Source organism: Vanacampus margaritifer, chromosome 3, assembly GCF_051991255.1.
Source record: "Vanacampus margaritifer isolate UIUO_Vmar chromosome 3, RoL_Vmar_1.0, whole genome shotgun sequence".
Classification (NCBI taxonomy): Eukaryota; Metazoa; Chordata; class Actinopteri; order Syngnathiformes; family Syngnathidae; genus Vanacampus; species Vanacampus margaritifer.
The window spans coordinates 12,748,922-12,760,479 of NC_135434.1; the positions used below are offsets into that span (position 1 = coordinate 12,748,922).

Here is an 11,558-nt window from a genome sequence, read left to right on the forward strand (position 1 = left end):
AAACTCTCACGTACAGAGAGAAAAGAACCCCACCAAACATTATGAAATGCTTTTACAAATGTATTCAACAGCTCGTGAGGACATTTTAGAGGAGAGTTTATCTGAAGAGGACACACAGGTTGGAGCTCACGCGACACTTTTCTCATCAGGGCTTCAAACAAACAAGCGAGAAAACCAACAAAAAAAACAAAAAAGAAGTTTTGAGACAACACAGCAAGACTATTGTTTGTATCCGAACATATTGATTAGAATGCAGGCGCATCCCGCAATGTCGGTGTCACTTGCGCCCATATCTCCACGGAGACCGAAGAAGAGGAAAGGCCCCACGGTGTCCATCCTCATCGTGAACGCCATCTCCTCCTACGGGGGTTCGCGAGGCGTGTCCCTGGTGGCCCTCAAGAAGGTGCTGAAGGCCAACGGCTACGACGTCAACCGGAACCGAGGCCGCATCCGCCTCGCCCTGCGCAGGCTGGTGACCAAAAAAGTCATCGAGCGCACCCGGGGCAAAGGAGCTGCCGGTTCTTTCAAGCTCAACCCCAAACCGCCCGTGGGTCGCAAGAGGAGAACCGTGAGGGTGGAGAGGAGGAGCAAGAGGCGAAAGAGGGGGCGGGGGAAGCGGAGAAAGCCCAAGGGCAGGCGGGCCAAAAGGGGGCGCCCCAAGAGAAGACGCCGGCGGGCCAGCACCCCTGCAAGAAAAAGGGCGACCAGGAGGAAGCGGCGAAGGGCCCCGAGAAGGAAGACCCCGAAAAGAATCAAGAAGGTCCGACGTAAGCGGTCCAAGGGGCCCGCCAAGGTTCGCAGGAGGAGGAGGAGGAGGAGGATAAGCGGAAGTTAAATGATCCACGGCGTTCCTATAAGAACTACATGGACCATGTATTTATGAAGCTATAGTGTCTATGCTATCTTTCCTTCTGTAATAGGAATTAATCATCTTGCTGTCTCAGCACTTTCTTTCTTTACTGTCCATGTTGTGAACAATAATAAAACTCATTTAACACGCTGTAGTTTTTATTTGAATGAGGAGTGACCTATACCCTTCCCGGCCCCATGTTTTAATTTAAAAGACAGACCTGTATTGTTACTGTATCTCTTAATATAGAACTTTATTTAAAATTTCACAAAATTAATGGCAATTTTCTATCGTTTAACAGCAACAATTGAGGGCCGATATAGGCCTACCTTTGTCACTTTTGGTTATTAACAGCCAGAAGATTATAGTTAACTACAAATGCATTTTGACGCTGTTTATTTGGCTACGGTTATGAATCTAACCAATCCATTTTCTATAAGCGCTTGTCTTCATTAGCATCATGCTAGATTCAAACCCATGCAGCTGACTCTGCGGACACCATAGAGTGGCCGCCACACACAGACAAAAACATTCACATTCAAAATCAGTGTTGCTAGTTTTCGGGGATGTTGCAAGATGACGTCATTGCATGGCTATTGCAATTGTACGATGGCCCGTGGAAATGAAGCTCATCACTCCAAAAGACTTCCTTGGCACTAAAATGCCACAAGATGGCGCCAATGCTAAAATTGCATAGGGCTTGTTTTTCAGCTAACGGATGAGATTTTTGGTTTACATTGATTTGGTTTCAACTATGGATGTTGACCTATTTACACGCATCAGTGCACTTTTGCAGCTACGCTACGAGTTGGGTTTGTCGGGGGAAATCCAGATTGTAAGGGTCTACATTTTCAGGAAAATAACCATCAGGATCCGTTTGGATGAAACAATAATGGTGATTCAGTCACATTCAGGCCTGGACGAGCTTGTGCAGTGACTCCTTTGGGAATCGTCATCAGCATAAGCTCATGTGACATTTTTGCAAACATTATAGTGATTTCCCCCTTTCAAGCTTTACTTTCATTTCACTTTTTAGTGGTTTTTGATAAGAGGAAGTCTGAAGGTGAGGAATTGAAAATGTTATCTGACAATAAATATTGTGTGCTGGTACTAGTCTGAAAATACTTATCAGCACCGATAAAGCAGAATACTTCTGCATTTAACTTCCCTCATGCAGAGTCACACCTGTTGTTAATCACCTCGAACCTTGAGAAATGCTTTGCATCAAACACAGATTTATAAAAGTAGGCTTATGAGATTGTTTTTTATATTCCAATATTCTTAAAGTTAGACTTGTAATTAAAGGTTTTCTCTCCAGAAAAAAAAAAAAGTTTTCTCAGTCAGACTAGCTAACCAAAAACGAAACTCAAGCACAGGCACAGTTCCCTCACCAACAAGTTCCTCATATGATAAGAGGGGGAGGAACTCCTGAAGACCTGAACCTTTAGTTTAGCAGTCTTTGCCAACATTTTGGACACATTCAAGATGAGTGCACCCGCAATTCTCCTTGTTCTTTCTCTGCTTTACGTTTGTTTGTCAGTTCCTATCAGCCGTCCGACTAACTGGCTACGACAATGTCAAGCCTCCACTAACCTCTCCATCACAGCGCTAGAGGTTCTACCAGGTGGAGGCTGGGATAACCTCCGCAACGTGGATATGGGTCGAGTCATGAACCTCAGCTATTTCCATTGCCAGACTACCGAGGACGGGTTCTACTTCATCCCAGATGAAGTGTTTGTCATACCCCACAAGGAGACGAGAGTGGAGACCAACTCTGAGATAATCGGCTCCTGGCAGGAGCAGCGAAGCTCGACGTCTCGCAGCATAAACGCTGATGTATCATTCTATTCTTTGCTGAATGGTAAATATTCCTCTGAGAACCAGAGGATGAAAATCCATCAGGTCAAAGACTTTTCAAATACAACCAGAGTGCAGGTGAGGGTTTATGAATACGTTGAACATGTAAATTTGTGTGCTGAAACAGTCAAATTGTTAATGAGATAAAAAAATAAAAATAAAAATAAATCATAAAAATCGGCCTAAGTTAAACATGTTAAGGTAAAAAACAGTTGGCAAGCCCTTTATACTGACCTTGATTTTATAAAGGTGCAAAGGAATGTATACTTTAGGTCAAGGCTTGCCAAACTATTTGGTTCCAGGGACTCTTACAAGGAAGAGAGTTTTCCAAGGTTTCTCATAATATTAATGACAAACACTTGTAACTATCATGTATAATGTTAAGGTCAAGAGGAACTAATTAAAAAAAGAAGAACAAGTAAATTTAAGTATTCATAATCTCAGCTAAAATGGGTTTGGCACCACTTGACATATTTAATTTTTGTATCCATTGTCAGAATCCTGCATACCAAGTGATGATAAGCCAAGTTACTGGTTCAGGGATGACACATTTACGTGACAGGCCTATCAGTAATATTAAAGTTTAATTAGTTTACCACGTTTGGTTTATTAGTGTAATGGTTCTCCACATGTAAACATGCAGTTCTGGCTCTCTTTCCCTTTCTGTTTCTCTCTCTTTCCCCTCTAAGAGATTTTAATTTCCTATAATTACATAATAGGTCAACAAGCTATGAATTTAAATCTATAAATACATACTACAGTAATACCAAATAAGTTAGGGGCTACATTATTCCAACTATTTAATTATGCAGTACTTTTTCCACAACTTGATGTTCTCTACAGTTCCAGTTTCCTGGATTGTACATGAAATAATGATAAAAATAAATAAAAAAATAAATAAAAATGCAAATAAAACTTTGGGTAGTTTTGGATGTAGAATCCAAATATCTCCTTAGTTTTTCCTCTACTCCCGTTTTTTTTTTTACATTAAAAAAAAGTATAATACCTGATTATTTTGTCAAAACAAAGCTGAAAAAATGTTCACGTCAGTACACACAATTTAAACCAACTAAATATACTGTGCCTCAAAGGGTAAGTCAATCAAACTTTAAATCTTGTCTAAACATGGCATTCTGATCAAAGTTTGTAGCATTGTATGTACCAACATTTCTGGAATATGAATAACGCAGCAAAATCCTCCCTTTTTTATCCATCTCAGGGGGCGGCCATTTTGCTACTTGCTTCAACTCCTCCACAGCTCCTGATAAAAACACTACAAATATCCTTGCATCAAAGTGAGGTCAATGCGGTCTGCTACATACAGAATGTTTTTTTTTTTTTTTTTTAAGATACAGAATGTTCTATGAATCCCTTGGGAGTTCAGATATTGTCCTTGAAACCTAGCTTAAATGTCGGGCCAGTGTGCTATCTAGTAGCCTACCAAAACGGACAAAACAAACAAATAAACAAAAAAATGGAGCATATGGGGCAAAATGAGTGGTACCACTTCTTCAGTCCTCATCATTCTGCTCATGTTTTACATGAGACGAAGACGACACCGAACAATTAATCAACATTACCTCCCATTGCAAGGCTTCAACATCTAACACCGTTTCATTTCTTTCTCAGGTTCGTAACCTCCTCTATACAGTTCGAGCTTATCCAGACTTCAATCTCGATTCACGTTTTGCTCAACAAGCCAAAGAGATAGCTGATGCCATTGAAAACAACCAAACAAGGAACGCCAACTACCTGTCGGAAAAGATGGTGTTGGACTACGGAACCCATGTGATCACCAGTGTCGATGCCGGGGCTATGTTGGTGGAGGAGGACTACTTGCTTTCCTCGTACGTGTCGGACAATGCGTCAAAAGGTTCTGCCGTCAAAGCCTTGGCTGGCCTAAACTTTTTTGACAAAATCAAGTTTGACATAAGCAGCCAAAACAGCCAACAGAGTTCGTCACTCCAAGCATACCAGTCAAATATTCAGTATTCTCTTATTCAAAGCCACGGCAGTATACCTTTCTACCCAGGCATCAGTCTGCAAAAGTGGCAGGAAAGTACCAGAAACAACCTGGTTGCTGTTGATCGCTTCGGATTAGCCCTGCACTATTTCATAAATGCCAACACCATCCCTGATCTGCCCCAACCTACTGTTAACAAAGTCGCCAATTCTGTAAACAAGGCCATAGAGCGCTATTACAAAGTCAACACTCGCCCCGGGTGCGTTGACGTCAACTCCGAGAACTTCAACTTCCAAGCAAATATCGACGACGCTTCATGTGACGGCCCGGCTACAAACCTCAGTTTTGGCGGTGTCTACCAAGAGTGTACTCCCATGTCCACAAATGCAGCACCGCTGTGCGACACCTTAGCCCAGGAAAATCCAGAAACGGGCGCCTTTTCCTGTCAGGCAGCTTACTTACCTACGCTACTGAGATCAGAGGTGAGACAGCAAGCTTACACCAAGTACGAATGTCATGACGAGACATATCGATGCGGCGTCTTTCACTTGTTCCACTGCCATCGTAAAGTGTGTCAGGATAACTCGTACGTTCGCACCGCTCGCATAAACACCTACTGGTGTTCGGTCAGTGGCAAAGCTCCAGAAAACGCCGGGTATCTTTTTGGAGGGATGTACAGCCACTCCCTCCTGAACCCAATCACCAACTCTAAAACCTGCCCAGGAAACTTTTTGCCTCTAAAGTTTCTCTCAGACGGCCAAGTGATCTGTTTGAGTAAGGACTACGAAACTGACACCAAATACGCCGTACAGTTCGCAGGCTTCTTCAGTTGTCAATCAAACAACCCCTTGGCAGGTCAACGTCGCCGCTGCCCCCCCAAGTTCAGTCAACATCTCGCTGCCGTCAGTGATGGCTGTGAAATCCTTTACTGTGTCCAGGCGGGATTATTCACAGGCGGGCAGCTGCTTCCGATCCGACTCCCTCCTTTCACCAAGGCACCACTCCTGACCGTAAAAGCCACCAACACGGTAGTGGTGATGACAGAGGGTGAAAACAGCTGGGTAAGAGTTGGAAACACCAAGACGTGGAAACTGGCAGAGCCGAATGATGTTGAGAGGATTTTGAGAAATTTCAACTCCAACCAGAGTCAGATGTCCAGCGGAGAAAAGGCGGGGGTAGCGTTTGGCGTGATTGGCTTGATGGCTCTGGTGGTGGCGGGAATCGTGGTCTTAATTAAAAGAAGACAAAAGCTGCCAGGTGCCTTCAGGAGCCGTTACACAGAAATACCACAAGAGGTCATCGGTGATGAAGGGGAAAGAACGGCCCTGCAAGAGAATGCTCGAAATATCCACTAGTGTCAATTGTGGTCTGAGATCTTCCTTTTTGTTGCTGAATATTATAATAGCATCATTTAAATGTTTAATCATAGAGCAAATGTTTGAAATGTTTTGCATGAGGAATGTAGAGTGAAAAAAATGCTTTTGCATTTTCAGTGGTACCTTGTTGCATAAGCTTGCTTGTAACTCAAATCACTCATACTGCAAATCAAATTTCTTCATTGAAAAGAATGGAAATGACATTAATCCGTTCCAGCCACCCATAAAACACAAGCAATTTTATATAACATGCTTTTCAATAAGAAAAATGTCCGGTATTGTAACATATAAAAACATACCATAATGCAACTTTTTCACCCCACTTTACTTTTAATTAAAACCAATGTTTTTTGGCCAATTAGACCATGCTTTTTTCACTTCAGTAGCTTTTCGATAGACAGATGGTCCAAGTGGACCCATGGTTAGAAAAAAATGTTACACAATACCTGCACAAAAATAAATTAATACATTTCTAAAAATGGGATTTTCATTGCGAGGTAACCACGTGAACTGAAAAAATGTGTATATTTAAATTTTAACCTCTGACAAGCTTAATTTGCAACATGATTATGTACTGTATTAAATGTGTTTTTTTTTAACACACCTTTTTTCATGATCAAGAAGTACATGGCATTTATGCTGATTTAATGCAATAAAAGGTAACCCGGGGATCGGGCTGCATTCATGCTTTCATGTGTTTAATTTCCACAAAGTATATAACGAAGTGCATCAGAAAAAACAAAGACAAACGTTAAGCAGCATAGGATGCATTTGAGTTCTTTTAATTCGAGTTAACATTTGCTCAAGCATATTTAACGTCTGAAGAGTAATTCACGCTGTGCAAGTATGCACAAGTAAAAATGGCCACTCTATTTTGATGCCTGCATCCTAGTAACAAAAATCTTAACACCACAAGTTCCATTTCTGCAGGAGACGCCTTGAGTTTGGAGAGCCATTTTTATCTTCTGTGGTCTTGCTGACCAAAACAAAACCTACATTCTATCCACATGCATAAATAGACATTGGCAGAAGTGACCTCATGGTTATCAGCACACAGACAGGCAGGCTTAGACGCTGTATGAACAAAAGCACACATAAAACCCACAAGACAATCCTCCTTGCACGCACACATCCGTTTCCAGTAAATGTGTAGTTGTGCATCTTGCTCCAGTGAGAATAAAAGAATCGCCCTCCCCCACCCAGCTGTGAGGGAATAGAGGGCGATCTTGAACATGAAAACAAACCGGCTCATGCTGAGGAAATTGGAACAGCCTTAAGCAGTGAGAGAGTGAGAGAGCAAAAACAGACAGACATGAAAAAGCACTGAGCCATGAATTCCCTCCTCGGTGTTTTTCAAACAGTGAATCACAGACAAAGGTGAGCCGCCAGTCTGTAGTTTAATGTCCAGCAGGAGCAAGAGTTTACACCGTCCCTTTGGAGGCTGAAGCCATCGAGGCTTTGAAAACAAAGCAAAAGGAGAATTTATGCACCATTTTGAGCATAACAAGAAATACGGTTAAAGTCAAGACCAACCCAAGGTAAGTGTTGACTTTCCTGTTCAAATATTTAGAGCATGTTTTCACATCTGTGGTAGGATTAAAAGATCCAGCTCGTCAATCTGAAAATAATCTGAAGTGTTGTATGTATACAGAGAGACTTTACTGAATACCAATTCACTTTACAACTAGGTAACCATGCCAGGATTCCAAAGTAGCAGCTTTGTCTCATTGGTGTTGGCATTGCCAGTCATCCTGGAGGTCGGCAGGGTCCGTGCGTGTCGGCTCGGCTCGCCGTCACAGTGCGACAAAGCACCCTTCGTGCCCGGCTATAACCTGGCCGGGGAGGGTTTCGATGTGGTCCGGATGCGTCGGACGGGGGCGTATGTCATTAATGTCAAGGGTCATCTGACTGACAACCACACGTGCACACTGTGTCCAAACCGCTTCCATGAAGGACAGGTGACTACTGGTGAATTCTATGCTCAGCATTAACCCTGGAGAACCCAAGAACCCTTTTCTTCTTTGGAAAATTATGAATTATACATTAAATGACCGCTGTAAGTTCACTGAACACCAAAATATGTTTTTTCAATTTTAACCCTTTTTTTTTTGAACTAGCTCAGAGTTGCTAATTTATCAAAATATATATATAAAACATACTCCTAGGCATTCTGCAACATGATATGAAATAGATTAACAAAAAAATACAATTTTACCATATGATGGTTTGCTGAGAAGATGGTTTTGTTTGGATTGATTTCCAGCTCAACAAAACAGCATGTTGCCAGCCATCTTGTCACCACCACTCTGGCTCATGTAAGTGCAATATTCATCCACTAGATGGCCCCATGCAGGGGTCAGAAGTGGCACTCTGGACTTTTGAAGCTAAATTTGTAAAAAAAAAAAAAAAGGTCTGTTATTTGAATAGCAGAATTTATAGGGGCCAAATTTGACCCCGTGGGTTCTCCAGGGTTAAATGGTTTGTATCATACTGTCCTTTCCTGCCCCCCCATTCCTCAGATTCAGAGGCTCCCAGCTGCTGTGCTTGATTGGCGCCCCTTCAGCCGTTGCAGCAAGCAGCTTTCGAGTGCCCTCCACCACTCTGTGGACTCCCTGCTGCGCAGCTCCAACTCGCTGGTGAACAACAACTGGAGTGTGGGTTTGAGCCTTGATAAATACGCCAAAGTAGTGCTGGGAGGGAGCCGCTCGGACTTGGCCAAGTTCGCCCGTTCGCAGCACAGCGTGGACAAGGCCACTTTCGCCACGCATGAAATCAGTTGCACCTACTACAGGTAAAAGGATGGACACAGACTATGTACTCCAAATAAGATCACAAGGTGAAAGTTGTTTAACTGCAAAGCTTAGGCTGAAACGATTCAATGCGTCATCAAATTAGAAGTCTGTGCTGATTTCTCTCGACAAGAGTGACTGACTTGCAGCATGGTGGACAAGTATAATGGTCATTATTTCAATAAATATCAAACCCTTGACCAGTTTATGTTCAGAACCATCTCTGCAATAGATTAAATTTGTGAAAGAGCGACCAAGTATTTAGGTAGATGTGGGCATTCAGACAGTACTAACAGAAGATCCATCAGTCCGCCACTAACGGACTCACGTTTTGCTGATGAATGATAAAAAATGTTTTAAAAAATTACAGCCTAAGCCGTGACAGAAGTAGGCATTTGTTGACAGTCAATGATGGATGTCCGTTTCACCGATGACTGACAGAAACATGCCCCCCACCTGTCTTATAAGTTTGCTCGTGGGGGGGGGGGGGGGGGGGGGGCTTGAGTGGACGGCATTGACTATATTTCACCAGACTGTTGCGTTCTTCATTTGAAATGCTGCCCTGTATTGCAGCCTTTTTCAGTTATTTGTTTGTTTTTTCCCCCTCCTGTCTCCTCCTCAGGAGGTAAAATGCATGCTCCATTGGGTAAGTCCAGACTTTCATCCCCCACACCCATCTGGGTCATTGTCAAGTTGCATGATGAAGGTTCTGTCGATTAGTTTGGATGCATCTTTTAATGTAAATTACCAGACAAAATGGTTTTGCGGACCAGTGGTTCTCAACCCCGGTCCTCGAGAACCCCTATCCAGCCTCTTTTCCGTGTCTCCAACAGCCAACACAGGTGTTTCAAACGATCAGATGATCAGCAAGCTCTGTATGAAACCTGATAACGATTCAGCTGTGTTGGCTGAAGGAGACATGGAAAACAGGCTGGATAGGGGTACCCGAGGACCGGGGCTGAGAACCACTGTTGTAGACTTCAAATATATCTAGGGTGCCAAAGTCAGGTGGGATAGGTGGAAACTCACCCATGTACCTAACCAGAATAAGCAGTATAGGAAACATATGGGCAGACTGTCTTTCCTAGCAACTACAGGAAAATAAATACAAGGAACCAAGGTTTAAAGCATTCACCACAGAGACCATAACAGGCTGCTGCTTCTTCTTCACAGAAATGTCAACTTCCCGTTTCTCTTATTGTTTCAGCTACAGACTGGCTGACCACCCCCAACTGAGCACAGAGTTCACAAAGCATCTAAACAGACTCCCACGGAACCTAATGACAAGCCAAAGTCGAGCACTGTACAAACGGCTGATCGACACCTACGGAACACATTACATTCACCAGGTCAGATGCAGATAAGGTCATACATACGTCAGTGTCTTTGCTATTGGAATCATGTAGCCACTCAATTTTGCTTGATTCTATTTCTGAGGTTCAACTTGGCGGAAAAGTCAGGCGAATCACAGCCTTCCGCACCTGCCTGGCCACACTCAAAGGCTTCACAGAGGCGGAGATCAAAAACTGCCTGAATGCCGAACTCCGCATGGCCTTGGGATTTCTCCCTGCCAATGCATCCTACTCCAACAAATGTGATGGTCTGATGAAGGGCAACATGAGCATGGGCTTCTATCAAGGCTTCATGTCTCATAAGATCGAGGTCATTGGCGGGGAGAAATACTTTCCGGACATCCTCTACCAGCAGGACCCGTCCGACGCCTACCACAGATGGATGAACAGCCTCCAAGACAACCCAGACGTGGTTTCCTATGCGATTTTCCCCCTGCACCATCTGGTGGAGGACACTCAGATCAGTGCTAATCTGAGAGCAATCATCTCAGAGTATATCCAAGAGAACAAGCTTCAGGAAGAGCAGCAGGGTTTCAAGAATTGCTCCCCGACACCCAACCTGGACCACAACTGCTGTCCTCTGCGGGCTGGTCGTGGATCTTTCAAATTGGAGATCCACAGAGCAGTCGGTCTCAAGGCCGACACCTTCACTAAAACCGACGCCTATGTGAAGATCTTCTACAACGGCATGTACGAGGAGACGGCAACGGTGATGGATGACAACAACCCAGTATGGAACGCCACCTATTACTTCAGCTCAGTGGAGGTGGGGCAGGAATTGAGGTTTGAAGTCTGGGACAGAGATGTTCTTTATAACGACCAGGCAGGCGTTTGTATCCTCTTTCCCGAGCGAGGGACTAATTCTCTGAGCTGTCAGCTGCGCAATGGCGTCCTCTACTTTTCATACAGCATTAAGTGTGATGCTCACTTGACAGGGTTCAGGTGTGGAAGGTACTCCCCCACTGCGGAGTAGTTCAGAGCCGATAGACGGTAGTATCTTCTTTAAGAATTAGACTGAAATTTTCCTTGGACGTCAGCATGAATACCCTTTTAAATTTACCTTACTAAGATCCTACTGATCTTAGAGAGATGTCATTTTTGGGTTTGTTTTGAAAAATAAATCTATGAAAACATGTACTTTTTACAGTTACCTTGACTTTCTAATCCTATAGAGTTTTGATATCATGACCGTTATTTGATGATGAGATCATTTGGGTCTCCAATTAAATGTGTTTTATGTGCAATCAAAATTTGTAATGGCAGGTTCTTTAATGACGTGACAGAAATGGCATAAAAAATGGCCAGTAATGTTTAATCAAAATTCTTAATAAAGTTACTACTAACAGTATTGTTATGGTCATTCTCATAAAA

The 11,558-nt window shown here is 43.2% G+C and overlaps 3 protein-coding genes across 4 annotated transcripts; all 3 read left to right on the plus strand.

Annotated features, from left to right (window-relative positions):
* The first annotated feature begins 268 nt into the window (after window positions 1-268).
* On the plus strand, window positions 269-835 carry LOC144048718 (histone H1.5). The gene has a single exon (XM_077560972.1). The coding sequence runs from the start codon at window positions 269-271 to the stop codon at window positions 833-835; it is 567 nt and encodes a 188-aa protein (XP_077417098.1).
* Window positions 836-2,324: 1,489 nt separating this feature from the next.
* On the plus strand, window positions 2,325-6,727 carry mpeg1.1 (macrophage expressed 1, tandem duplicate 1). Its single transcript, XM_077562637.1, has 2 exons — window positions 2,325-2,785; window positions 4,337-6,727. Exons 1-2 carry the CDS (start codon window positions 2,336-2,338, stop codon window positions 6,023-6,025), a joined length of 2,139 nt encoding a protein of 712 aa, XP_077418763.1. The 5' UTR covers window positions 2,325-2,335; the 3' UTR covers window positions 6,026-6,727.
* A 548-nt stretch (window positions 6,728-7,275) lies between these two features.
* Window positions 7,276-11,532, plus strand: prf1.5 (perforin 1.5). 2 transcript variants are annotated; one of them, XM_077561512.1, is made up of 5 exons: window positions 7,276-7,584; window positions 7,735-8,004; window positions 8,566-8,837; window positions 10,043-10,184; window positions 10,273-11,532. In XM_077561512.1, exons 2-5 carry the CDS (start codon window positions 7,741-7,743, stop codon window positions 11,158-11,160), a joined length of 1,566 nt encoding a protein of 521 aa, XP_077417638.1. In that variant the 5' UTR covers window positions 7,276-7,584; window positions 7,735-7,740; the 3' UTR covers window positions 11,161-11,532. The 2 variants fall into 2 exon arrangements, with proteins under 2 accessions (XP_077417638.1, XP_077417639.1); XM_077561513.1 differs by lacking the exon at window positions 7,276-7,584 and adding an exon at window positions 8,310-8,361 and having other exon boundaries at window positions 7,884-8,004.
* The last annotated feature ends 26 nt before the right edge of the window (window positions 11,533-11,558 follow it).